Source organism: Crocodylus siamensis, chromosome 14, assembly GCF_052110815.1.
Source record: "Crocodylus siamensis isolate JL-2025a chromosome 14, ASM5211081v1, whole genome shotgun sequence".
NCBI lineage: Eukaryota > Metazoa > Chordata > Crocodylia > Crocodylidae > Crocodylus > Crocodylus siamensis.
The window spans coordinates 24,360,401-24,387,177 of NC_143408.1; the positions used below are offsets into that span (position 1 = coordinate 24,360,401).

Consider the following 26,777-nt stretch of genomic DNA (forward strand, 5'->3'; position numbering starts at 1 on the left):
TAAAGAGCAATTTCTTTTCCCCTTTCAATCCCTCTGGTAATAACAATAATAAAAATAATGTATAACATCATCCAATTCTCTGGAGCCTTTTGTGTTACCGTGCTCCGCAAATCACACACGTGGGGAAGTGGGGGGGGAAGCATCCAGCTCTGGGGTGGAAGGGAGCACTGCAGCATGGGAAACGGGGGGTATCAGACCTCAAGGCTCGCACAGGTGGGAGTGACTGGGTGAATGTTTCTGGTCTGAGTTAGGTAGGAGGTCGATAATGATGCTAATAGCCCCCTGGGCTCTATGAAACCATTGAGATCCCACGTCCTCTGGCCTCGGCAATATTACTACTGAGTAAGGACTTGGTTTGGTCAAGGGGTTCCTCCCACAGCACCACGGTTCTTTGCTTTAGAGACCGAGGGCTGAGTCCAGCCACTAAGGACATGCACCCGTGGTGTTGAGATGAGCTGCATGAGAACCAAGACCTGCAGGTGATGGAAACCAGCTTTGCCAGCAGTGAGGCCGGGCTCTTTGCAGGATTACCGGTTAATTTTCTAGACTGCAGGGAGCTGGGATATGTCTCTATTGTGGGTGGAACCGGAAGGCTTCATTTCCGACCCAGCTGCTCGCAGTCTAGGGTGGTGGTGGGGGGTCACCAGGCACTCAGGATCTCGCTCCTTCTGCAGGTCTCAGCCATTTCCAGAAGTGTCCTCCTCAGGGTGACCCGCAGCCCGTGGCATCAGCCCCCCCAACCGTGGCTGGCAGCGTGAGTGTCAAAACACCCAGTGACAAATGGCTGCATAATGGAGTCCCTACCTTAAGTATCAGGGAGGGCAGAAAAGTCCTGAGCTAGCCTGCTCTACACTGGGCTGGAGCCCAGCGACAATTCATCGTGCGCTACAGCCAGCCTCTTTCCCAGCCAAATGTTGCTTCATGCTTTAATTGCAATTTCAAGAACTACATTAGCATGACAACTTATATAAGTGTCGGCCAAGTTACTACGGTATTTCTAGTATCTGTGCCTAAAACAGATTTCACAGAGGGAAGTGGGGGGGGCAGGTCGTAGCACTTGCAGAGCGCTGATCCCAAGCCTGGAAGTCAGGAAGGGGCAAAGATCAACACCATATGGCATCGAGGAGCAATTCTTTGGCCAGGTTTCAGACCCTTAGTAGCCTGGCCTGTTTCTCTCTTTGTTTCCAATAATATTGGACCTGGATTTATTTACGGATGGGAGCTGAGCCTCCATGGGTGTATCCATCAAGACTGGACTGTGCGCTCTTGTTTTAACTTGACTAACATGAGCTTGCACAAGGTTTATTCCACCGCACAGACCTTTGTGGTTTCCCCTAGATAAAGCCCAGGGGTTGGCACCGCCCAGCTAGACTGATGGCAGTCCAAGGGATAATGCCATGGCTTGCTAGCTCTCTTCTAAGCAAGACAAACTCTTTGCTCTGGTCATCCAGGCCTTTATATCATCTTGCTCTGAAACCACTGGAAGCAAAGGAGACTCAGCTGGAACCGCGCCGCACAACTGTGCCGTTCCGATCCCTCTCGGGTAGGAGGCAATGGTGAGCCCATTGCGATAAATAATGGCTCCGTGAGACTCATTTCTGCGCCACTTCCCTTAAAGTAATGTTTGGACGTGCTAAAAATACCCAGTAAAACTACACAGATGGAAAGATAGAGGGAGTGTTTGGGAGCTGCTCAGAGCTTGCACTTCCCACCGACTTCCAGTGAGAATCAGGTCCATATTTCTGAGACTTAGGAACAAACCTCATTAATCATTTATTTCGTTATTAAGACAGAACTACGAACTAAAAGGCTTGTGCAGAAAGCTCCCGGCATCCGAACGATTAATTAGACTTACAATCACAAATTGATGGAGACCGCCCAGCAGCGAAAGAAAAGAAGAAAGAAAGAAGAGAAGAAAGAGCAAGAGAAAGAAAATAGGAAAATCAGACATAAATAATGAATCAACTCAGGCAGCTGATAAATCAAAGCTCCTTCGGCTTCCTGAAGTGCATGCCTTCAAACTTCCCTCCAGATCCCTCATCAGATACATCAGGATTATGTAATTAAACTTCTTACACACTGAGATCTCGTGCCCATTAAAAGCTGCCTATCCCAGGCACCTGCATCCTGCACTTCTCGCTGTGCAGAATTCCCTCTGGGCTCCCTGGGAATTTGGGATGCGCGAGGAATACAGAACCAGGCCCCGGTGCCGCCTGTCATAGCTTGTCTTCAGAGTTAACAGCCAGCGCTGTGCCCCACTGGATAGAGTTTGCTTCACTTCCAACCATGCAAATAATACTAATTCAACGGTCTAGTGCCTGGTGCACATGGGGGATAACTGCCTACTGCTGCTAACAGCTCATGGAGCTACTCCTTCCTCCAGTGGTTGGGGCCTAGGATGCTGGAGAACAAGGCACTAGGTTTAGTCCCAGGCTAGTTATCCCCAGAAACATTTTTCGTGGGGTCAGACCACAAAGCACCATACAGCCCAACCCTCCTCTCCAGCTCGGGGCGGGATGTGAAGAACCCCTCGATGCTCCCAGGTTTGTCTCAGCGCTGGACATGTCACTCGACTTGGAAGGCGAGCAACAAATCCGCGAGAAGTTTATTGAAAGCCTCACCCCGAGTGGCTGGAAATGATCATCGGAGCTAGCCAATCCTTGAGTGAATAAGGTCTGAGGCTAGAGACTTGGCACATTTCAGTTGATCTGCAAGTGCTGAGTTGAGCTGGATGTGCCCCCACCCCTAGGAATAGCTTTTCCTAACTAATAAACTTTGCCAGGGGTTAGTGTCGCCTAGGTGCACGGCCCCCCTTGGGGTGGGAGTGGGGGTAGGAGGGGCAAGAATGGACCTCCCTGTTTTGGAGAGCATCTCAGCCTGTCATGGATGTAAAGGAAAGCTTTGAACGTAGCCCGAGACGCCCCGCTTGGAAGGGCTGGAAGCTCAGAGCAGTGGCTCTGCCAGTCGGGCTCCGCCGTCCCCCTCCGCACGTGCTAGCGCAGGTGCCCGCAGCGGTGAAATGGGAAAAGCTGGAGCGTGTGATAACAATGGGGGGGAGGGATGCGAGGGGGCTGGAGTGCAGCCAACGGGAACCCACGAAGGAGGCGCTTTCCGAGAGGAGACGGGGCTCTAATGTGCCAGAAAAAAGGGCATAACGAGATCCAGTGGATTGGAGGTGACGCTAGACGGGTTCAGCCCAGAATTAAGGTGCACATTTGTAACAGTCAGGGGAACTAATCACCTGCAGAAGGGGACGAGCCTGCCCGGCTTTGTCTGTAACTTAAGACTGGGTTTCTTCTTTCTTCCCACCCCGAAGTCACACGCCGCAGCTCAGCTCAGGGCCGTCCCTTCGGTCTATTAACTAAACCTCATTCCTCCGGAATAACCTGGACCGGGCTAATGCGCTCCGTTGCGGCGCGCCCCCCGCACGGGAGTGAACTTCCAGGGGAGTCGGCGGGGCGGAGGGCCTCCGAGCCTCTCGCTTCCCCGTCTCCCTCGGCCGCGCTCCTTCCCCACCGCTCCTGGCCTGTCCTGCCTGCCGGCCGGCCGTCGACCTGCTCCTGCCGCCTTCCCGCGGCGCTCGACACCACCGCGGCCTGGCTGCTGCGGGCCCTCGCCCTCGCCCTCGCCGGGGGCGGCAGGCGGCCCTCCAGAGCCCCTCGGGTCGGCTCGCGCACTCGGGGCTGTGCCGGCCCCGGGCTCCAACAGGCCCACGCGGGCGGGCGGGCGCCCGGCCCCCCGGCCCGGCGCGAGGCGGAGGCGGAGGCGGAGGCCGCGCCCGGGCGGGCGGCGGGCGGGAAGGGGTTAAGCGGCGGCCCCTCCCCCTCCGGCGCGGCCTGACATCAGCGGGGCGGGCGGGGGGCGCGGCGCGGCGCGGCGCGGCGCGGCGGCGGGCGGGAGCGGCGCCCGGCTCCACATTGTTGCCGCGCGGCGGAGCCGAGCCGATGCCTCCGGGAGCGCGGCGCTGAGGGGAGCATGGGGCGCTGCGTCCCGCCGCCCGCCGGCAGCGCCTGAGCATGAGCGGCCGCCGGGCGCCGCGGCGCTGACCGCCCCGGGAGCCCGCGCCCCCGCCGCCGCCTCCGGGCCGCTCCTCGCTGCCGCGCGGCCGGGCTGGCGGGGCGGCCGGCCCCGCTCCTCCATGGCTCCCGGCTGGACCCTCGGCGTCGGCGTCTGCGTCCTGGCCGCCGCGCTCTTCCCAGGTGAGCGAGGCCGGCCCCGTGCCTTTCCGAAACTTTGCTGCGGAGCCCCGGTGCGCCCTGCCCCGCTTCGTGCCACCTGCAGCGGGGCAGCCCCCGCCCTGCCCGCCGGCCCAGCGGAGCGGGGGCCCGCTCGCTCCCACCACCCCGAAGCCCGGCTTGTTAGTTACTCGCGCGCCCTGCAGGCAGGACCCTCCGGCCCGCGGCAGGACAATGCGCCGGGGAAGGCGGCAGAGGGCTCCCCGCTCGCGCCGCGGGCATGGCCCGCGGGTTGGTGGCCGAGCCGGAGAGCGGTCTCCCCTAGCCCCGACCCCAGAGGGGACTTCTCGAGCACAGAAGTGCTGCGGGATCGGTGCGGAGCTCCCTTGTCTGCCGCCCCTTCCCGAAAGAAATGCCTGTGGTTGCTGGAAAGGCTGGCCGGGAGGCAGCTCGCAGGGCGGACCGCGAGCACAGGCTGCCCGGTGAATCTCCCCCCTGCCCCGGGAAGACCTGTCCGGTCCATCTGATTTTTTTTTTTTTTTTTTTTTTCCTTGTCCCGCTCCCGAACGCATCCCCTCCCCTCTTCAGACAATGTTAGCTTTTTCTTATAAGGAAATAAAAGTTCCCTCCCATAAAAGCCCAGCAAAGCCCCTTGTAAAATCTGTTCCGCAAATTGTCTTTAATGCAATCTGCTCAATTGCCCAGAACGGATTCAATTCAGGGTGCCTGCAGTCTACCATGTAAATCTGCTTTCTTGTCCGCCTGGAGCCATTACCAGGTATCGTGTCAGGCTGTGATAGTGGGGCTCCAGAGACGTTTATGCGAACAGGCCTTTTTAAAACTAGAGGGTACCCGAAATCCTGAAGCATCTTGAGAGGTGGAGAGTCCTTGCAGATCTGCTCATGCCCAAAAATATGAACGCTTTATCTGTTTGCGTGCTGTAGAAATTGGTGCAGTTTGAGGCACAGTCACGCAGTCTCGTGGCTGAGGCAGGCGGCTGGGGATGAGGAGATCTGGGTTCCGTTTCTGCGGGTTTCCCGTGTGACCTTGGACAAGTCCCAGCTGCCAAGCAGAGGCAGTGACACTTTCTGAGCTCGCAGTGGGGCCTGGGAGCCTTGGCTTGTCCGGTGGTTTGAGATCTTCTGCTGAGAGGCGATGCAGAAATGCGTGATGCTTTCATGTTGCATTTTCCAACTTCAAAGGACCTTGATGGATGGTATCTGAGTCATGTCCAGCTGATAGTAACCTGGGGGCTTAGCTCAAATGGGACGCTACGTTGCAATTCAAGGGGAAAATTCCTTGCCAGGGAGATAGCAAGGCCTTCCTCTCGCAAGGCTCCAGAAGGATCGGCCAGTTGTGCCCGAGCACCATGTCTCCGTTGGGTGCCAAAGGGATCTGGCCCGTGCTATGAGCTGAAGAGCAACAATTATGTCATGAAGCACCTTCTAAAATGCTGAAGCCTGCAAACCTCTCACTTATCTGGCTTGGGGGCCTGCGTGGTTTTTCTCCCTATGCACTCCTGCGGCGTGACAGCAACCGGATTGGGCTATTTTTGGAGCTGCACTGGGGTCTTTTGCTGAGATTTCCTCCTTAAGCATCACTGCTGCGGTGGAGTCTACCAACCGGGCTCCCGGCCGGCGCGCGGCTCGGGCATCCTAGCTGGAGTTGGACCAGGTGGCGACTAGCCCGGCGGGTGCGCTCCTGCGTGGGAGCCGGCCAAGCCGAATGGTTAGAAAAGGGGCTGGAGACTCCAGGGTTGGATGTCCTCGCTCTGCTTCTGACGTGAGGGCAAGGCTCTTCACCTCCTCCGGCCTCAGTCGCCCCATCCGGATACAGGGGAGCATCGTGCGTGTCCACTCCGCAGGGGTGTGAGTCGATGTGGAGGACAGCGAGGGGTGGGTTAGGAAGAGGCCAGGCTGGCTAAGGGGGTGATGATACTCAATCCTAGGGCAGCCTACGATGTATGTGGGCACTGGTCAGATCCAGGCATGGCTTTTTCCCCTGGGATCCAACCTCGTTTCCAGGGAGGCCCCGGGGCCCTGAGCCTGATGCTCCGGGCAGCGCTCTCGCCAGAGCTGAGTCACAGGGGAACCAGAAGAGCTGGCTCCACTGACCTGCTTCCCAGGCTGGAGTTTAGCAGGCAACACCCTGGGCTGTCTGCCTCCTCCTCTGGTTGGATGGGGCGCCGCTGGGTGTGGGGGCCGACCCCAGATGCAGAGGTGCGATAGGAAGAGTGAGGAGGATCCTGGGAGGAGCGGCCCTGGCCACAGTGACGTGACCCTGCTGTAGCTTGGGGAAATCCACTCATCACCCTTGGAGTGCACTGAGTCATTAGCAGGTGGGACTTCTCCACCAGCACAGCCAGTGCCAGACAGGAAGGCCAGGGGTGAAGGGCGGAGGCGGGAGGAGAGGGAGCTGGGGAGGCAGCACCTGGAGCTGCAGGCGTGAATCTGCAGGTTCGCAGGGAGGTGCTCGTGGCTGCTGGCTTCCCTGAGAAGTGTCCTGCTCCAGACCAGAGAAGCTCTTCCTTCATCTTTGAGCCAGGGGAGGTTTCTGCCTCTAGCTGGCCCTGGCTTTGCCATCTGTCCCCTTCCTGTCCCATATGAGGCGGTCCCCACTGCTTTCCCCCATCCGCTGCCCTGTGCTGGAGATGCTCTGCAGGGAGTGAAGGGCTTCGAGGAAGCCGGGAGGAAGGAGCAGGGGATGGAGTTGCGTAATGGGAGAGGGAGGTGGAGCTTATGGGGATCCTGGAAAAAAGCCCCTGAGTAGTTACGGAGGGGAGCCTGCCCCTCCCCTACCTTTGCAGCAAGGACCCAGTGAGAGCTCATGGAGACGCTGCCATGTGCACGTGCGTGTGGATACAGACATGCATGCATGTGTGGGAATACAGGCAGGGGTACGTCAGTGCATGTGGGCACAGCCGGGTGCGTGCGTGTATTTGCATGTGCACACCAGAGGCGTGTTGGTGAGCACGGGGTGGTGCGTGCTTGTGCATCTTTCTGTCCTGGCCAGAAGGCCTGTTGCTGCGAGAAGCGGAGAGGACTCCAGGCAGGGACGGATCCCCCGAGGATGAGTCCCGGCTCAGGGCTGGCTGAGGCCAGAGCACAGTGACGCAGGGCCAGCTTGGAGTCGAGATGCTTGTTGTCTCCCTGTCCCGTCTTTGTACCACACCAGAGATAAGTCCTGTCGGGTCCCCCCCACCCTGGCCTTGTGAGCTGTGCTGAAAGGCTCCTTCCAGATCCCCTTACAAATGGAAACTCATTCAACTGAGAAAAGGAATCTCTTGATAAATCCATCTTGTTGACGCCGGTAACTGGTTTAAGCTCAGGCTTTTCTCTTGCCTTCTGGAGGGCTAACAAGCCCACATGGAAGAAGGTTTTAATCCCGGTGAGGAGACTGGGTAGGAGCATGGGCTCATCTGTGCAGACAGGTGCCCCTTTCAGCAGCTGCTGGCTTGGAAAGGGTTAATCAGCGGCTGCCAGGGCCTGCTTGTGTATGCAAGGAGCTGGCTTTCAGCCCTCTCCGTGAATTCGGGAGTGTACTAAGCATAGTGTGTGTGTGTATCCGTGTCTGCATACCTCCCGTACTCCCAGCCCCTGTAAGCAGTGGGGAGTGAGAGCGGTGGTGCAAAGACCGCTGTTACTTTCCCTTTCATGGGCACCCGAGCCCTCGTCTGTACTGTACGTGTTCCCTGCGGTGCCTTTGCCTTCCTCACTCTTCTCTGGGTAGGCGGCAGCTGCTTGGCCCAGGCTGGCACCCTCCGGCACAGCAGCTTTGCAGCCCTGCATGGCTGAGATCAGGCACGCAGAGGGCAGGGAAAGGGAGCGCCTGGGTCGGCATCCACTGCCACTGTCTCCCCGGGCCACGTGGGCCATGGGCATCCGGATGGGAGGTCAGCCTGTGCTGTGAGCAGGCTGTGGGTTTTGGCCCCTCCTTCCCTGATGCCACGAGGAAGGGCAGTTCCACCCCCCTCCTGCCTTTCTTCTGCTGGCCCTTGCCCTCTGCCACCTGTCCGGGACCTCACAAGAGGCAAGGGGCTGTAGCCTTGCTGCTCCCTGTCTGCCCCTTCACAAGGGGCTGGGAGCCGGCTCTCCTAGAGGATGTTTTCAGCAGCTCTTTGAATCCTCAGTAGGCAGATGGGCGGGGGAGGCAGTGCTCCAGGCGCGGATGTGTCCCCCCTTGGCAAGCGTGCCTTCGCTGGGAGAGGATGCGGGGTCTTCTCCCACCCCAGCCAGCGGGCAGCCCCGCCCCTGGCACAGTGGAAATGCGGCACCCAGGCCAGGGAGCTGCGTCCTGAATTGATGCAGCGGCGCATGGCATATGGACCACCTGTGCAGGCGCTGGCAGGTTTGCTCCACCGCTGCTTATTGGAGAGTGGCTGCAGCTCTTCCTCTGGCTCCTGCCCAGCCTGTCTTCACCTGGGCAGCTCACGTTCCTCCCCGGACAGCTTCCCTGTGGCCCTCGGCCCGAGTGGAGGGGGCTTGCAAGCTGCTTGGTGCATCTGGGGCCCATTCTGCCCTCTGGGCCCATCGACGTAAGTCCACTGTCACCCCTTCGTGGGACGTGCCTCCAGCCGCCTCCTCTGTGAGAGCAAGCCCGGGGATCCTGCTGCTCATGGCTGACATCCAGCCTTTCTTCCCCGGTACCAGGCGACAGCGACTCCCCGCACAAAGGGGTGTCTGTCCAGCAGGCGAGGGGGCTGGGGCACAGCGCCACGCAGCCACCCCGGAGCAGGAGCAGCCTTGTTCTCTCTGGGCCCGTGTAGCGTGGATGTCATGGGGGGCTGGAGCCGCGGCAGACAGACCCATAGCAGAGCCCATCGCGGTGCTTTGTATGCACTGATCAGGCTCTGTGCCGGCTTGGGAGCATCGTCTTTAAGATCCTCTGCATCCTCCACGGGGGAGCGTTCCCGTGCTCTGGATGCTGCTACCCATGAGCTGTCTCTCTCCCTGCCTGCCATCCGTAGCTGGGAGACAGGCCAGGGCACTCAGTGGGGGAGAAGTAACCAATGAAAGGATGGAGTGGATTCCTTCTCTCCTGCAGGAAGGCCACAGGGCTGGCGGGTCCCGACAGAGGCGGATTGGCCCAGATCACTGGGCGTGGAGCTTAGCAGGTGGGCATTATAACTGGTGCACGTAGGGTTGAGGACCTTCCATGTGGGATGAGCTATAAGCCAATTGTCTACACAAGGCAGGGCAGGTAGGTTGCAGGGGAGAGGCTGGAGAAGGAGTGCTAAGATGCCAGCAAGCACTGGATGGGGCGGGGGGCAGTAAAAGGCCAGGCGCATGGGGATGCACCTCTTTCCAGCCTTCTGCATGCATCTCCAGGATGCTCAGGCCAGTGCCCCTTCCAGCACCAAGCATAGGGAAATGCAAAACACCATCCCGACTCCGTCCTTGAGCAACACAAACAAACCTCCCTGCTGCCCAGGAGCCTGGGCTGTTATCAGCACAGTTTAGGGTCAAAACTGATCCCTAAGCCCAAACTGGCTGCACACAGATGGCAGGGACAGAGCTCCCCCTGCCTCTAAGCTTCCCCGGCTGGACTTCAGATGCTAGTCCAGGATCTTGGAGTAAGAACCGAGTATCTCTGCTGGGAAAGGGGTGTGAGGGGAAAGATGTGGGGGCTTTGCAAAGGCATGTCTGCCTAACTAAACCATGTAGCCAGTGCACACGGGTTAATACGTGCAAAGCCTTGTGCAGCTGCTTCTGTTCAGGAGCGAAGTGGCCGTAGCATAAAGATGAAGCCGCAGCCAACTAAAGTGCCTTTGCAGCCCAGCCAGAGCCCCCTGCACAGGTGGTTTATCTGGTGCCCGCTAACTTCACAGCTGCAGCCAATTCATCTCTGCTCCCCTGTGCAGACCAGCCGGGAGGTAAAAGCTTCTCAGCAGGGACTTGCAGCCACATCTGGAGCTGGAGCCTTAGCCCAAGTGGAGGAGCTAAAAGGGTCACAGGAGAGCGCAGAGGTTCCTATCCAGACAGGTGCTAAGCATTGCATATTCCCACAGGAAAAAGACCTGAAGAGCTCCCAGCTGTGTCCTGCTACCTTACCCCTCCTATAGGAACAGGACCACAGCCCTTTGCTCCATGGTCCAGCTGGGTTGTAGTCGCTGTGGGTTGAAGTGCTATGAAAACAGACAGTTAAGCTGGGTCTGCTTTAGCCACAGTGACTGAGAGGCTGGGCTGCACGTAGCTGGTGATGGATGTGGTGGAGAAGGGGCAAAGCCTTCAGTCCATCCCAAAGGAAGGTAGGGAGGATAGGAGGCATCAGGGCTACCGAGCCCCACGTAAGCACAGGGGGGAAAGCTTATCCGGGAAGCATTAGAGGGCTTTTCCCCGTGGAATATTGAGGGATGAGATGTGTGTGCATGCGTGTACAGGCACACGCCTGTGGCCCAGCACCTGTGTTTCTGATGGCCACTCGTATCTCTGTGCTTGCACTAATGCAGGCATGTCTGGGCCTGTCGCAGGCGTAGCTGTGTGTGCATTTGCATGGGTTCAGGTATGTGCCTGTGGTTCCTGCAGCAGCAGGGCCCTGTGTGCCTCTCTCCCTGTGCACCTGAGACCTGGCCCCACTTCGGTACACCCTGTGGGGCAGTTGTGAGCAGAGGATAGAGTGCTAGCTGGGCAGCCACAAGAGCTGGATTTCACCCCAGCTCTGCCACTGTCCTGCTCTGTGGCCTTGGGCCAGTCCCTCTCTCTCTGCTTCTGCCCTTTGTCCTGCCTTGCTGGTCGTCTCGCGGACTATCATGCAATACAGATCTGTGCAGCGCCGCGGGGCCTCCATTACACTCAGAGCTCCACAGAGCCTGCTACCACAGGCCGAACGGGCCCCTGCCAGCAAATGGGTGTGAGCTTGCAGGCAGGAGTCGAACCAGTGTGCTGGAAGTGACCGCTCCACATCCCTGACCCTGGCCGTCCTCCTGAGAGCACGATGTCCTCCAGCTACCCCACAGACATAACATCTCCCCCATGTCCTACTGTGGCATGCAAAATCCCTCGCCTCTCTCTCCATGGCAGAAACATCCTCTCTCATGCCTCCTGGTTTTTAACTACCGCTTCCGCCTGCAACGTTAATACCAAAATGGGTTTTTCTTTCCCCTTCTTTCCTGGAGTTTAAAAATATCGCTCACCCAGGGAGGTGCATCTTTCAGGGAGATTTATAATGGCAGCTTTCAAGTGATGTGGAAAATGAGCCTCCCTCTGCCCCGTCCTGCCTGGCACCTTCCAAGGATTTATTCCCTTTATTTGCAAGAGCCCAGGAATAATTAGAGGCTGCATCTTGGCCCCGGCACTGTAATTATTTAAGCTCGGTTTATGACTGGCCCCTGGAGAGCAGAGTGGACAGAGCAGCGGATCTTCTTCGTGGTAACTCAGCCCTGCGTTGATAACAATCAGCACATCACCGGCTGGGTATCTGTCCCCCGCACCCAAATAACATAAATTGGCTGGAGTGGCAGAGATGGCCTCTCTCTGGCTGGGTTGGTGCTGCGGCAGCTGGGAGATGCGAGCAAGCCCAGGGAGGGAGAAGCTGGTGTTTGCTCTGTGTTTGTACAGTGCCTAATGCAGCGGGGATCTCTGCGTGCTCAGTGCCTTCTGCCCTGCCAACCCCGAAGTGGCTTTGATCCCAGACCTCGCTCCTAAACTTCGGCACCATCCAAAAATGCATTATAGCACCATTGTCTTTATTTGCATTAACCCCTGCCATGCCAGTCTTGGAAGCATCGCCAGGCAGAGACCCAGGGTGAGGTGCAGCCCTCCAGAGCCGTATCGCAGAGTCCAGATTTAGGAGGGGAAAGGCGGATGCATGCTTCTCACCCCCTCTGTGGCCAGCCCCATCAAGAGTGATAGACACCCCCCCCCAGAGGCCGCGCAGCTGCTAGCAGCTCTGCTCTCGTCACACTCTGTGATAAAGAGAGTGCAAGAGAGATGGTGATTACATTATGACAAGCACCAGAGAGATGGAGTGAGAGCTGCAGTCTGCCTATTGTAATACCAATTAGCAGGGGTAATGTGGCCAGCGCCTGACAGCTGTATCGATCCCCCTTCTATATGGGGAGAACCAATAATGCAATCCTCAGGGGTCCCTGGGGCCTAGGGCTGAGCATGCACGTGGCTTCGGAGAGATGAGGGCAGGCTGGTTTGTAGCTGCAGCCCCCAGGGCAGGATGCTGCCCTTGCACGGGATTGGAAAATGAGGGCCCAGTTTCAGTCCAGATTCAGGCATCTTTCCAGAGATGAATGCCCTTGAGTGCAGAGGCTTGGGCCCATCTCTAGCCATCCCCAGGAGGGGCCTTTTCTGCGCCTACCTGAACCGCGTTTGTCAGGTCCAAGCTGAAAGCCATGCTAGCCTCATGGGTCTGGAGCGTGGAGCCAGATGAGGTGGGGGGGGGGGCAGGTAGGGGGGAGAGCTCCCTTGGGACCCTGCCCCTCAAGGTCAAAGCCACGGTGTGCTGACGAGAGCCCTGGTGGGCACTGGCTTGAGCAGAGGCTGCTGAGCTGCACCCACTGTGGCTAAGGGAAAACCTCCCGTTTGCAGTTTACTGCAGTATCGATCCAAGGCCTCGAGATGCACTTTGGAGTCCAACGCAAAATCCATTCCTTTTAAGTAGATGTTGCTTATTCCCGATGGCCGACCCCCGCTCTCCCTGGGAATAGCTCCCCGGCGCTCGGTGTCTCTCCAGCACCCTCTGCCGCACTCCAGCTTGCGTCGGGTCGGGGCCAGTTTTACACAGACCCGACGGATTGGCACGTGGTTACAGCGCGGGGAGCAAGAGCTCGGCAAGGGCTGGGGCTTTGTTCATGTCTCCGCCACTGTCTCCCCATGTGACCCCGAGCAAGTCATTCACACTTTTTACTGCTGTCAAAGCCAGGAAAGCATCCGTTACATTTCCTTTCTCTGCTCACATCCAGCCTGGATGCATTCATGGAGCACCTGGGACCTGGATCTCAGCAGGTGCCACTGTCCTGCACCTGGAGAGAAAGGGGCAAAGTGCAGGTGGGGGGACCTGTGTGCACCATAAACAAGCTGCAAAACCAGTGTCTCTCCGGAGAGCAGCCAGGAGCAGGTGGTGCCCTGTGGGGGTGTTCCTTCACCCAGGAAGTTGCTTTGCTGAGATATTATTTGCAAATACTTCTTAGTCAATGTAAATATTGGGCCTTCAGCTCTCACGCTGCCGCCTTCGCTGGAATTGCACCCGGGGTGGCTTTGGACCCCACCAGCTCCTCCATGTACTGCGCCGCTGAGGGCCTGTGGATTTCACACGCAGTTACTTTGCAGTTGGCTGATCTGTGGCTCAGAATAAATATTTGATGGGCGTTAGAGGTTGGGGAAAGGGGCTTTCAGCCGGCAATGCACACAGGGAACAGGGGCCTTGCAGTTGGAACCGGAGTGACCCTGACACAGTCCAGGAGGAAGCCCCGCTCTATCCTTGAGGCTGTCCGGGGCTGGCCCTTATGTCTCTGGGAGGTGTCTCTGGGTGCGTATGGATGTATTCAAGGCTCATGCTATGCTCAGTTACCAAACAGGGGTGATTAGCAATGTGAATCCCACGAGAGACCCACCAAGCTACTGAGGCCCGGGCAGGTTGGCATGGGTTGGATGACACTGCCAGCCTCCTTGGCAGTCCAGCTTCCATCTCCGTTCCCAGCTGGGCTTTCTCTGCCTGCAGGGAGCTTGGCCAGAGGTGCCAGGACAGCCAGTGTTAGGAATCTCCTCCTTAAGGGGCTTTGCAGACCACAGGGAGTTTGTGAAGGGTTTCTATGCTGCACTGAATGCAGGGACCCCGGGGACCTGGGATTAGTGCAGGGAGGCTGAGGGTGAAAGCACAGAGCCAGCAGCTGGATCAGATGCATGCTGCCCATGCAGCTCTGCCCTCCTTTAATGTCCTACCTTGGCCTGGCAGGAAACCTGGGATGGACATGCAGCTGGCTCTGGGCTGTGGGAAAATCCCAGCTTGGAGCCATGCAGGGGTGGAGTAGGTTTGACCCAGGGGAGGCTTTGGCAGATGGGTTTCGGGGCATATTAACTGTCTTTCCTGCCCTTGCTGAGCCCCTTCCTGCCTGTGGGATTAATAGAGTTGCTGAGGAGGGAGGGGGCTTGGACGCAGGGGGAGAGGAAGGAGCCAGAGCAGGGTAGTGAGGAAGTGAGGCTGGGCCAGGCTGGGGTTACCTAGTGCTTGGCGCTGCACCTGCTCCAGGAACAGCAGCTGCGGGCCTCGGGCCTGGCAGCAGGAGGGCAAGGGCAATGTGCGGGGGGCATGACTCCTCCTCCTGCCCTCCTGCTCCTTCCTCCTTTCCGCATCTAAGCAAGGCCATGGTGCAGCTGTCCCTCATTGTGGTGGACTGGGCTCCAGGCTGTGATGCCAGAGCACAGGTGGAGCAAGACAGCCTTCATGGATGGCCCTGGGCAACTCACTTCATCTCTCTGGGACTGCCCCCCCACCCAGGCACCTGAACTGGCTGGCGGCTGTCAGGAGAGGAGCAGCAAAGGCACTGGGGCAGGACAGCAGTGATGGCCTCAGGAGAGGCTGGGGGATATTGCGGAGAATTGGATGCCAGTGCAAACCTGGCTGATACGTGGGGGGTTTGTTGGTCTGGAGCCCTCTGTCCTCTCCAAACGGATGCAGCTTTGATGTGGGGTGGGGCTCAGACACCAGGATGGTGCAGGGCATGGGGGTAAGGGCTGTGAAAGAAGTGAGGGCAATGGTGGGCACCCGGGGCGGGGTCCCTTTGTCAGGGTGGCCCATGGAGCAGCTGCTTGGCTTCCAAGGGCAGCGAGGGGTGGCGGGGTGCAGCGATTAGCTTTATTGCCCTCTGGCTTCTAGCAACATGGGGGGAGTTTGATGCAGACTACGGCAAGTGGAGACGGAGGAGGCAATTGGGGCCATTACCCCGGGTGCCAAGGCCAGTCTCAGGCTAACACAGGGGCTGGCATGAATGGGCCCATAGCGTCCAGCACTGATGCGGGGGCTGTGGGGGCTGGTGCAAGGTAATGCAATACCCTCCATCCCATTGCAAGGGGTGAGAATGAAGGTTGGGGCAGGTCGGGGAGCCTGGAGGGGACGGGGCTGCCTGGGACCGAGGAGGGCTGTTCAGGTTAGGCCCTGAACCGTTACCTGGGGTTAGAGACAGGGAACGGCTCTGGATGGGCCAAGTGCCCCTAGGCGTGGTGCGGTGCTGCCGTCTAGCACTCGCAGGCCTTGCTTGGCAAGCTGCGGGGAGGGCCGGAGCAGACTGGAGCGCTCCAAGGTGACGACCTTGTCTAGGGCTGGATGACCCTGGAGGCTGCCGAGTGGCGGCCCTGGAAGGGGAGCATTGCCCTGGCTCCTTCGGGAGAGGCTGGGGCTGGTGCCTCTGCGCAGTCTGGGGCGTCGGTGCTCTCCGGCGTGCATAGTGGTGTTAGCCCCCTACCACCATGCGTACGGGGTAGGGGCGACTTTAGGGACCCGTTCCGTGCGGATCCGCTTTGCCCAGGCGTGAAATGCGCCCAGGTCTGGGGCACAGCCCGGCCGCTAGGAACAGTCGGGACCGGGTCCTGCCCACGCTGGGGTGGTGGGGGCCGAAGCGGGGTGGTGAGTCCGAAGCAGGTCTAGTTACCGCTTGGCTTTGCCTGCTCTGATGCACACCGCTCCCTGCCTCTCACGGACAGGCAGGCAGTTAATCCCCGGAGGGATTAGGAGCCGGCTTTATCCCTGAGCCCCAGCCCCCATCTGCTCTAGCAGATCCCCCCGGACTCAGGCGCCGAGCAGCGATCGCCAGGCGCGGGCTCTCTGGTGTCCAGCTCTGAGATGAGCTGAGAGGCCACCGCCCTGGATCCTGGAAGGGGCGAGTGGGGTCAGGGGTAAATACAGGGGGGGGGGTTAGTGCCCCGGGACCCTCCTGCACACTCTGGCTTTTCCCAAAGCCCGAGGACCACTCCGAGATGCCCGGATCCGGGCTGCACGGAGGGACCGGGGTCCCTGCCCGCACTGCCGGCCCCGTCTCCATTTCACACCCAGCCAGGCAGGAGGTTTCCAAGGGTCCCCCGTCCTGCGGACACAGGCGGGGCAGGGGCCTGTGCTGCAGGAGTACCTCGCCCGTCGGCACCCCCTTTTCCACCCCGGCCTCAGACCCATCAGCTCCCCGCTCCCTTTTTAATTGGAATTTGGCTCGTCAAGACCATCTGTTCCTTTTCGGCCCGTTGCCATAGCGACGGAGTGGCTTGAGACAGAGGTTTAGTGAGCGCCGGCCAGGGGGATGCTGGGAAAAAAAAGTGCAGGGAAAGGTCTCCTCCTTCCTGGGCGGAAGCGGTGGGAGAGGGAGGGTCCTGGAGGCAGCCCCTTCCCTTCCCTCCTCCCTGTGTCCCTGCCTCCTGCTGCCCTCCCCGTCCTCCTCCCTTGCATCCAGAGCCAGAGCCAGAGCCAGAGCCAGAGCCAGAGCCAGGCTTCCCAACCCGGCGCCCTGCATGGCGGCCTCCTGCCTTCCCAGCACTCCTGCTGCCTGGATGCTGGGGGTCTGGCCCCTGCACCCCCTTTACGGAGGAGCAAAAGCAAAGCTGAGCTTCTGGCAATACCCCCTTCCTTGCTTCCCTGTATACCTATGCTTTGCATCTCCTATGGCCATGCCACACCTTGCAGGAAAGGTGCCTCCAAAAACTGCCCCAGGTGGTGGAGGGGTAGCTTGGTCCCTGCCCTACGATGAGGTTGCTGTCTCATCTCTGGACCAGCCGAGAGCCCGGACAGGGCAGGCCACGCTGGGGTGGGTTCACTGACCCGTCGGCCTGAGTGTAACAGAGAGCAGGGGCCAGCCGCTTGGCTGCCCGGTTTGAATTTCAAGTCGCCTGTTAGACCCAGGGTTATATTTCTGTTCAAAACAAGCCTCGAAGAGAAGCTGAGCCTGGTGGCACTGGCTCTCTGCTGTCTCTTTATGTAGATAATTATCTTTAGCAAGCCAAGTGCAAGCAGTTTCAAGAAGCAAGGGAGAGAGGAAGCATGGAGTGGCTGTGATCTGGCAGGTGCTTGCAGCTACACGGGGCACCTTCCTGAGAGCCTGAATGGGAATCTGCCCAGACACTGGCAGAGGGCAGCTGGAGACGACCCTGGTCTCCATCCATAGATTATGTACTGTCCACCGTCAGTCCTGGAGCCCCGCTGTGCTCGGGGCTTCCCATCTTCCAGCCTTGCCCCAGTGCTGGGAATCCCAGCTCTGAATGCCCGAACCCGTTGGGGGGCTGGGGTGGAGCGGAGACATGCTGGGGCATGGGAGGGCCGTGGGAACCGCAGGGTGAATGAGAGCAGCCTTGGGGCTAGATTGACTTCCCGGAGGCTGGGCAGGGCCTGGTGAAGCATGAGGGGGTGCAAAGATGGCTTAAAGCCACATGCATCCTTCCCTTCCAGTGCAGGAAGGGAGTAAAGGCCATTAGGGCTGTTGTGACCAGAGAGATTCATCCCTGTTCCTGTCTCCCAAGGAAATGCCCTTCTCTTGATGACTAATATCCCAAGTACAACATGTTGGCAAGCATCAGTCTGCTTGGTTTTGATGCTTTCCCCTCACCTGCCAGCTCCTTCAGAGACTCAGGACCTGCCCGTCTATTCAAATGCAGCTTTGAAATGCCTGCTATCGCTTCCCTTGCCTCCGAGGTTTGCCGGAGAACATCAAGCTGAACCCAGAACCATCATTTACCGAGTTAAGTGGGAGAAACCGTCCCCCAGGAAGAGAACTGTAGTTTGCAGATGTGCATCCTGCAGCAGGTGGGAATCCCAAAATGTTTGGAGGAAGATTGATTGGATCCAAAAGCGGTTCATCGATAGCACTTGGTGGGGGGAGAGGAGGAAACACCTTGCCAAAAGCAACAAAAGCTGCACAAACATCAATGGTGGCTAGCTCTCGTTCCCCTGGAAAAGCAAAGTTCTTTAATTGGCTTTTAATCCGGAAAGCCAAGCGCTGTTTGTATTGAATAGTAACAGGGGATAGTATCTTGCCTTTGAGTGATAGGTTATTTGATCTCTGTGTGTCAGAAACCTGAGCATATGGGGGTGAGAGCCAGAAAGGGAGGGCAAGGGGCTGGCTCCCAGCCCAAACGGGCACAGCTGCTTTTTTATTTCCAATAGTAATTAGCCATAAAGTAGGGAATAGTCCTCTTTTGTCTCTGCTCTGGGGCACCGTATGACACTGGGAAACGACAGGGGGAGAAAAAGCCTTCGGAGATGGCATCAAGCGTACAAGGCTGTTCACATTTTGTATCCAGCTAACGGGACAAGTCGGAACCGGCGCTGCAGGCGTCAGAGCCCCAGCATGGAGTTTAATTAGAGCCCAAGTCAGCAAAACATGGAAAGACATGCTTAACTTCCAGCAAGCCATTAAGCCCATCCCTGTTCACTTAAGCAGGAGCTTACCCTTAAGTTTGTGAGCAATCTTAGTGGAAGCTTAAGGTGCTTATGGTGAAACACTGGCTTAAATGCTGAATGGGGGGCCTGACTGGCACATGCAGATGGTCCGTTTCTGGGCAGTTTTTCAAGCTAGTGCAGAGTGGCTGGCAAAACGTTCTTGGTTTCTGTCTTTCTTTTAGCTGTTTTCTTTTAGCTGTGCCTCGTCCATGCATAGGCTTAAACCTAGCTCTCTTTCAGATCCATTCGGTCAAGGGGAGATTGGCCTTTGGGCCAGGCACACACAAATCCCAGCCTGGGGTCCAAAAACAGAACAAAGGCAGACAGGACGTTGGTTCACCTGCCCATTGCTGCGCTGGCTCAGCAAGCGATACAGATCTGGGGGGTGCAGGTTGCAGACTGCTCAATGGAGCCCATTGAAGTGGGCATCGTTGATGCCAACAGCTGACAGACTGGGCCTCGAAGGCAGCAGGTTTTGATGCATGGCAAAAGCAGGAGCGATGGCTATGGAGAAGCGCATGGTGCTGTCAGTGCTGCGTCCATGAGCTGGAGTCAGACGTAGGGAACAGGCCTCTAAGTGCCTCGCAGCACCTATCCGGGCCCTAAATGCTCAAGGCAGCAATAAGATGGCACCAATTTGTCTCCGTCATTTGTTTGACTGCTGCTGCCCCCTGAGCAATAAATAGCGGCACATCCTGTCTGTGGGTTGCACAAAGGAGTTAATATTTAATCAGGGGCCTGACGCACATTGGGCTGGTTGGTAAAAAGCGGAGGTTTTCCCTCCTCTATTTTAAGAGCTAAGTGAACAAGGCCAGGCTTCCCAGAGAGCTTCTGGTCAGGACTTTTCAAGGGCTCAGAGTCCAGATCAGCTCCAAAATAGCACAGCATGCAAGGACGGCCAAGTCATCAAGAACATCCAGTGCCCGGCACATGCCCTGGGTGCAAAGCGGGTTGGTCCATGGTGCAGAAGCGTTCCCCCTTCATGCCCAGTTGCAGGCTGGGGGAGTACCCCCAGTGCATGTCCTGGCTGTGAGTAGTGTTGCCTAGGAGTTAGCAGCTGCCTTCCTAGCTGCAGATGCCCAGCGTGGACAAGGCTGCAGTCTCTGACACTTGTTTGAGATGGCACCTAGAGGCTGCGGAGCTGCATTTGCACCAAGGGTCTCCCCGGTGAGGGCAACATCAGTTATCCCCTGAGAACAAGCTTGGGATGGCCAGAGCCGCATGCATGTAGGAGGGTGGTTTATTTGCAAGGGGGACCAAGCACCAGCATGTCAGCTCTGGCCCGTGGCTAAGGAACTGTGGCTGCCTGAAGCTGTTAGGTCCCATCTTCGCCAGGGGCCGGTGCCTTGTCCAGCCTTGTTTTACAAGGGGCAGGCTGGAGCATGCTGCCCTGCCAGAGACCTGTGGTGGATGCAGTGTGGAGGCTGCATCCTGGACCCAATCGGGGCATGGACCCACTGGCTCACACAAAGCCTGCCTCTCCCTTTGGGGTCCTCAGTGCCTACCTTTTCATGTGTGACTACCGTTGTAGCCACCAGCCAGCAAATGTTTCTGCATCAGAACAAAGTTGTCATTTGCCCTAGTCACAAGGGAGATGCAGGGACAGGGCCCTACATGGAGGGATATCAAGATGGCGAATATGGCTGGGATTTCCAGAGGGGCCAAGGGGAATTCGGCACCTGAATCCCATTGATTTGTGGTGGATGCTTAGGAGCCCTGGAAGACCCTGGTGAAGATGTTAAAGGGAGGTTGCTTAGCAGAGGCTCTATAGCAACAGTGACCAAAATTGGGCTGTTCCAGCCTGCTGCAAGCACAGTGATCTGTCCAGATCCAAGGAGAGGATCTAGGATCAAGATGGGGTATTTTGTGCATGGGGACTTGGGGGTTTCAGAGGACACATTGAGGAAGAAGTGAACGATCTTGTCCTTCAGCCTAACAATTTGCATCTTTGAGCCTTGATGCCTGGGGGAGTTGGGACCGTGGCCCACCAGTTCCCTTTCTGGGTGGGAGCCTTTTCCACGGATGAGGACGATCCTGCAGTTCCCCGCCCTGTCTGAAAGCCAGCCAGGGGGAAGCAGAGAGGAGCAGGCACTCTCTTGTGGGCTCCCCAAACATGTGGGCCTGCTTGTCCCCAGCTTGGCACCTTGCCTTGTCGTTTCAACCTGTGCTAAGTAGGTGCACAACGTTAGTGGCTTAGAATAGCAGCATTTTCTCCCCTCGCGGCACAGGTGTCAGGGACTGCGGCAGATGCGAGATGGGTGAATCATGCGGGCCCGGGCTTTTTCGTGACTCTGCCAAGGAATTCTTTGTTCTCTGATGCTCCGAGATAGAGTATTAAGGAGCGAGCACGGTGAAATACTGCCATCGCGCTCTCCCAGGCTGCTTCGGCATCTCCAACAGCTGTTGGCTTTGGAGCCCACGGAGGTGGATTCTGCCTCTTGAAGGAGTTGATTTAAAATCCCCTTTGGGGATGAGTGGCAATAGGGGGACCCAGGAGCTCTGCAGGCTTCCCAGCTTGGGGTGCCCGCCCCAGGAGAGGGGGCCACCCGGGCAGGACCCAGCGCGGAGCACTGATTAGCCCAGACGTGCCTCTTGCAGCTGTGCAAGGCTCTTAGACCCATCATTTTGTTTTACCCGGTGGGAGAAGCAGTCGGACTGTTGTCTCCGGTCCCCTCCCCTTCCCGCCACCCAATCCCAGGCTGGGCCGGGGACAGCTGTGCTGAGCGCGGCTTCCTCGGCCATTCATCTCCCCCCCCCCCCCGCCATGGTCATTGTGCTCTGGTTTGATTGCCGGTGGGTGGGGCGGGGGAGGAGGAGGACCCCTTTATCCTCCTGCCCTTCCACACTCAGTGACCAGGGCAACGCAGCATTAGCTCTGGCCACCTGCACACTTGTACAATAGACCCCAGGCGTCCAGGGAGGGGGTGGTGCAGCAAGATATCTTTTCCCTTTAATGTGGCCATTGAGTGTTTTTTCTCTGCCCCTTTGCACACAACAAAGGGTTAAAGTGATGGGACAACCCCCCCCCATAGCTCCAGTGATGGGACAACCTCCCCGAAAGCTCTCTCTAGGTTTGCAGAGGGTGGCACAGGGGTGCAGCATGCTGGTGTGGGAATCCCAGGACCCCTGGGTCCTCGTCCCGGCACTGCTGCTAACCTCGGGCAAGTGATTTGCTTTGTCCAGGCCTGGATGCTTGTCTGGCCATGCAAGCAATGCAGGGCAGGGCTGGCTCTGCCTCTCTCCTCTTTCTGCACCTGGCACATTGGGACCCTGCCCTTCTACACCCTGGTGCCATAAGATCCATCCATCCAGCATGCATGTGCCCCCTACTTTGAGGGGTGGATTTGAGCCTCCATCCCCTATAAGCTGCTTTCTTCTCGGCCTGGTAACCCTCTGAGAGCTCCTTGAAGGACTGAACTGGCACTAATCCCTCCCTGACGTAAATACAGCTGGGCCAAGTGCCTGGCCCCGAGCGGGAGGGGAGCAGCCCTGCTTCATTGCACCAAGCTGGGGTAGAGCATGGAGCCCAAGCCTCATCTTTAAGGGATGAGTCAGAAACTCCATCCCCAGGTAGATGGGCAGTGTTGGCTTTCACTGGGGCAGGGTTGGGGCAGGGAGTGCCCCCGGTGAGGACGCACGGGCTGCACCTGGCCTGCTGGCTTTGCTCTGGGGACAGGCTGTCTTCACAAGCAGGTGGGCATTTGGGGCCCCCAGCACCCACCCCCATCGAGGGGCCTGGCTTGTGGGAAGCAGGCCCCAGCACTCGGCGCCTGGTGGAAATGTCTTTCCTGGCAGAAAGTGGCAGCCGCCTGCATCCCCTGTGGAAGTGAATCGTTTGTTCTGCACTACGCCGGATTGGTAGATGGCCATCTGTGCCCAGAGAGATGCCAGGGGCCTTGTGGAAAGTCATCCAGGCCCACGCCATGGAATAGCCGTGCCCCTGAGGCCGCGATCGCTGAAGGCCTCTTGTCTAGCACAAGGCTCATGTCCTCGTGGGCGGTCGCAAGGGACTTCCCCAAAGCAAATGTCTGGTCTGCTCTGGCCTAGTGATTGTGGTTGATGCTGGCACTGGGCTTTTCTAGCTGGGAAGGGCAGCAGTGGGGACAGGATTTCTCTTGGCCGCTCCCCTCCAGCCTGAGGCGCCAAGTGAGTTCGTTAGGAGCGGGCGTGATGGCATCGTTGGCTTGGAGGATGCTCCGGAGGTGCGCGAGGTGCAGGCCCCCACCGGCTCCTTGCCCCTCCCAGCGTTCCCGCCGCATGACAGGGGAGGGAAACAAAAGCGAGGGAAATTAGATCTGGAGAATAAATGAGGGCTTTGCTTCCCATTGTCATTAATTTGTCAGAACTAATTAGCATCTCTCCAGGACTCATTGCTTGCCTGATCCTCAGTGAGCCACTGCTTTTACTCCCCAGAGCCCCATTACTTGGCGCCTTCAAGGGACTGAGACTGGTCCCCTGGGCAATCTCTGGCAGTGCGGAGAGGGACGTAGCTTATATGAGGTGGACGATGGCATCTGGGCTTTGTAGTGTGGGACCTAAAGCACATGATGTATATATAGGCTGTGGGCAGCAGCCCTCTTTCTCGCTGCTTCTGCTCTCCGGGTGGCATTCCCCGCAGCAGGCTGATATTGGGATGGGATGCCAGGCTCTCAGATATCCACATGACTGCCACTGTACCTTGTTCATGGCTTGGGTCCCCTCAGCTTGATATCCAGTTGTAGGGCCCAAGGAGCCAAGCCGGCATCCTTGCAGAGCCCGCCTGAGCCTGCAACCACAGCCAACCTCGCATGCGTGTTAACCCTGAAACACAACGATGGTGGCACAAATACCAACATTGTTCTCTTTTGCTGCTGGCCATTGCAATATGCTGTGCTAGCCATTGGCCTGGCAGCGCTGCCCAAAGGCCCCACACTCATCCCACCATCCCGCCCTGCCTCTTTCACCTTCCTAGCTGCTGCAAGGCTTGTAGCCCAGCTAGCTGCTTCCTCCTCCACCTGCAGCCCTGATGATCTCCAGCATCTCAGCACAAAATGGTGCTGACATTAGACATGAAAGGGCAGCACAGAGTGAATAAGTGGCGTTTCACGCTCAGCTGACGCTCTGAGGGGCCGTGGGGGTGATGGGATTCGTGTGTGTGGCCACGACAGGACACGTCTGTATGGTGTGGAGTTCGCTGCTGTGCAGCACCCCAGCCTCCAGCCCAGCACTAGCTCATGGGAGGGTGTTGGAGTCCATCTCAGTAACATGGGATCGTGCTATATTTTGGGACATAACTTCTCAAAGCATCTCAGTGATAATGAGAGGTAGGCAAGGACCAGCCACGCAGATCGGTCCAGTGCTCCACCCTGCCCCATAACAGGTCAGCCCTGGCCCAGCTGAGCATCTCGCAGACTAGGAAGGAGGCAGTGACCAGAAGGAGCCCAAGTGATGGCGCGGGGATCTCTGTCTGCCCCTTCTCGTCTTGTCCCTGTTCCCAGCAGCTTCTCAGGCTCTGTGCAAACCCCTCTGAGACTCCACTCCTCTCTCCCTCCCTCCTCCAAGCCAGGAAAAGGCTGGTTTGAGAGGAGCCAGAGGAGAGCGCTGGCAAATATGTGCTCATGCTGTCAGATGCGGGAGGGGCAGGCTGCTGGCGGAGAGCTGCCAATGTGATGGCTGGAGCAAGATGGGACTTGCCAGGGTGCACGGCCTGGCGCCAAGGGGATGGGGCCGGTCCTGGAGGTTGGGAGCTTGGCAGTTGGCTCCTGCAGCAGTTTTGGGCCAGGCTGGGAAGAGCAGGTCTCTGTTGTGTGGTCTGGGAGGAGGCACTTTGCTCCCAGCCCCTGGCGCTAGGCTGCTCAGACCTTGAGGAGCCTGGATCTGGATGCTGGGGCTCTCACCCGGCTCTCCTGAGGTTTCCCTGGGGTTTGCAAAGCTGTTGAGCCTCGCGTGGGCCCGGCTTCCAGCCAGGCTGGGCTGCTGCTAGCAGAGAACCAGGGCCACCAACCACCCCAGGGGATCTCAGGAGCTTGTGGGGTACAAAGCCAGCACGGGAATGGGAGGGAAAGTCCCCTTAAAGCAGCCCTGGGGCTTGGGAGCTGCTCAGATCCTGGTTTTGCAGCTGGATCTTACCCCCCAGCACACCCTTGCTGCCCCCGGTCTCAGCTCAGCTGACATCCCTGCAGCTCCCCATGCCCAGCTCAGGGAGGCAGGGGCTGGGTGCTTCCCCGCTGGCGGGTGAGCCCTCGCCCGGCCCTCGTCAGCTGGGAACATTCCTCAACAAGCCAGCACAGCCCACGGCCCCTTGTTTTTCCAGACCCACATTTGGAAGGGCCTGAACCACAGGCCGGGTTTGTACTCCCAGTCCCTGCTGACGGCTGGGACCGAGGCTGCGTCTTTGCAGGTCGGGACAGGAAGCCCCGTTACTGGTTGGACCAGCTCCGTTCCTGCTCGGGGCAGGAGGAGAGGCAAGGCGTGCTCAGAGCCGGGCTGGGTGCTGGGACTGGGAGAAGGGGGACGTGTTGCAACCTGCTCTGCCCAGCACACCGCCCCAGGGTTGGACTTTGGAAAGAGCCTGCAGTGGAAGAGGCTTGAGATGGAGCCTGCAGGGAAGGAGGCAGGGGCAGGGATGGGAACGTGTTGGGAGAACAGAAAGGAGCCCCCCAGCTGGCCTGGGTCCAGGTCATCTTCCCTGTTTACCATCAAATTTATTATGCTTTGGGCTGGAGTCGCTTGGGCGGCTGGAGAGAGGGTGGGTGTGGATGAAGGCAACTTCATGTCTCATCCATCTCCCTTTCCAGACCTCCTTTTTTTATCCCTTTCTCTCTCTCTTGTTCCTTTGTTTTCCTGCCTCCTCCTCTGCATCTGCTCAGTGTCTTTTCCCAGACACAATGGACACCTAAGGGCAGGGCCAGGGCCCTGCCAGATTGACTGGGTGATCATTAATTACCTTGGTGATTAAATACAATTAAAGATCCCAGAGACCTTTCTGATATCAGAGCCATCAGCCAGGATGACCTCTGGGCGCCTTCACCGGCTATAAAACAAAAGCAAGACATGGACCAGTAAATCTTGGAATCCCAATTAAAAGCCAGGCGTAACTCATTAACCTAATTATGCAGTATGTCACCACAGTCTCTCGGCTTCGATCGGGGAGGGTTGGTAGGACCGCAGAGCCATCAGGCTGGGCATTTGTTCTGGGAAGGACCGATGAGGGGAATCTCCAACCTGGAGTCCATGAAACTTGCAGCCATGAAACCCCTGCAGGTTTGGGGCTGGAGCTAAGCATGACAGGAGCTGGGAGGAGGCATCTCCTTCCAGCCCCTCCACTCCCCCATGCTGGGGCCTGGAAGGGAGCTGCTAATGCCAGTGCCCCCCTGCTCATCCACAGCGCTAGGGCCTGAAGCCACCAGCTGCCCAGCGGAGAGGGGACAGTGCTGTCCGTGGTCAGGAAGGGAGTTTGCAGCCTTTGGGGTCCCCCCGGAGCAAGGCAAAGCGGGAGCTCCTGGAGGTGTCCGTGCCCCGGGCCCCCATGACAAGTGCAGTCGCAGGGCGGCTGGCGGCAGGGCGAGGCCTGGAGCACGGCGGTCTGTGGGCTGGAGCCTGCGCATGCGGTGGTGCTCGGCGTGTCGACGTGTGCATGTTTGCTGGGGCGGCCGGGAGCGGACGGCAGGCCCTGGCACGCTCAGCCTGGGCCCAGCCAGGAGTGAGCAAGTCGGAGCTGGGAAGGTTGGGGTGCGGCTTTGCACAGCCCTCGCCAGGTGCTGGGTTGGGCGAGGGGAAGAGATAGGGACTTGCTGCAAACCCCAGGTCCTGTGGGACCCAAACCACAACTGCCCCTTGCAGGTGCCTGGGGAGGGCAGGGAGATGGGTGACTCTCCGCGGGGTCTCTCGGCCCAGCCAGCTCTTGCCCGGCCTGGGCCAGTTCCCTCCAGGAGTGGAGCAGAGCAAGGGGGCTCCTCTCGGCACCCCCTTGGCTTAGGGAAGGCAGGATGGAGCAAGAGAGTGGTGTCACTGCCTCTGCCTGGCTGCGGGGCTCTGGGGGCACAAGACAGGCCGTGATGGGTCCTTCCTGTACAATCGCTGGTGTCTGTGCAGCTCAGGAGAGCTGGTTTATGGGCTCCAGGGCCAGGGTGGGGGGGTGGAAATGCTGATCTTTGCCAAGGGCTCTTGATGCTGGGGAAGAGTCAGATATGGGGGCTCTGAGTCGACCCAGGATGGAAACGGGGCCCCTTGGCAGAGCCATCTTCTGTATCCGCACGG

General features: G+C 58.4%; 1 protein-coding gene across 3 annotated transcripts in view; it reads left to right on the forward strand.

The window, feature by feature from the left end:
* Positions 1-3,862: 3,862 nt before the first annotated feature.
* Positions 3,863-26,777, forward strand: part of NECTIN1 (nectin cell adhesion molecule 1) — a 95,915-nt gene continuing 73,000 nt past the window's right edge. For 2 of the 3 annotated variants that reach the window (XM_090026715.1, XM_090026718.1), the window contains exon 1: positions 3,863-4,199. In XM_090026715.1, coding sequence (XP_089882841.1) covers positions 4,139-4,199 — 61 coding nt within the window. In that variant the 5' untranslated portion in view covers positions 3,863-4,138. The remainder of the gene's footprint in view (positions 4,200-26,777) is intronic. The other variant, XM_090026716.1, reaches the window with a different exon arrangement.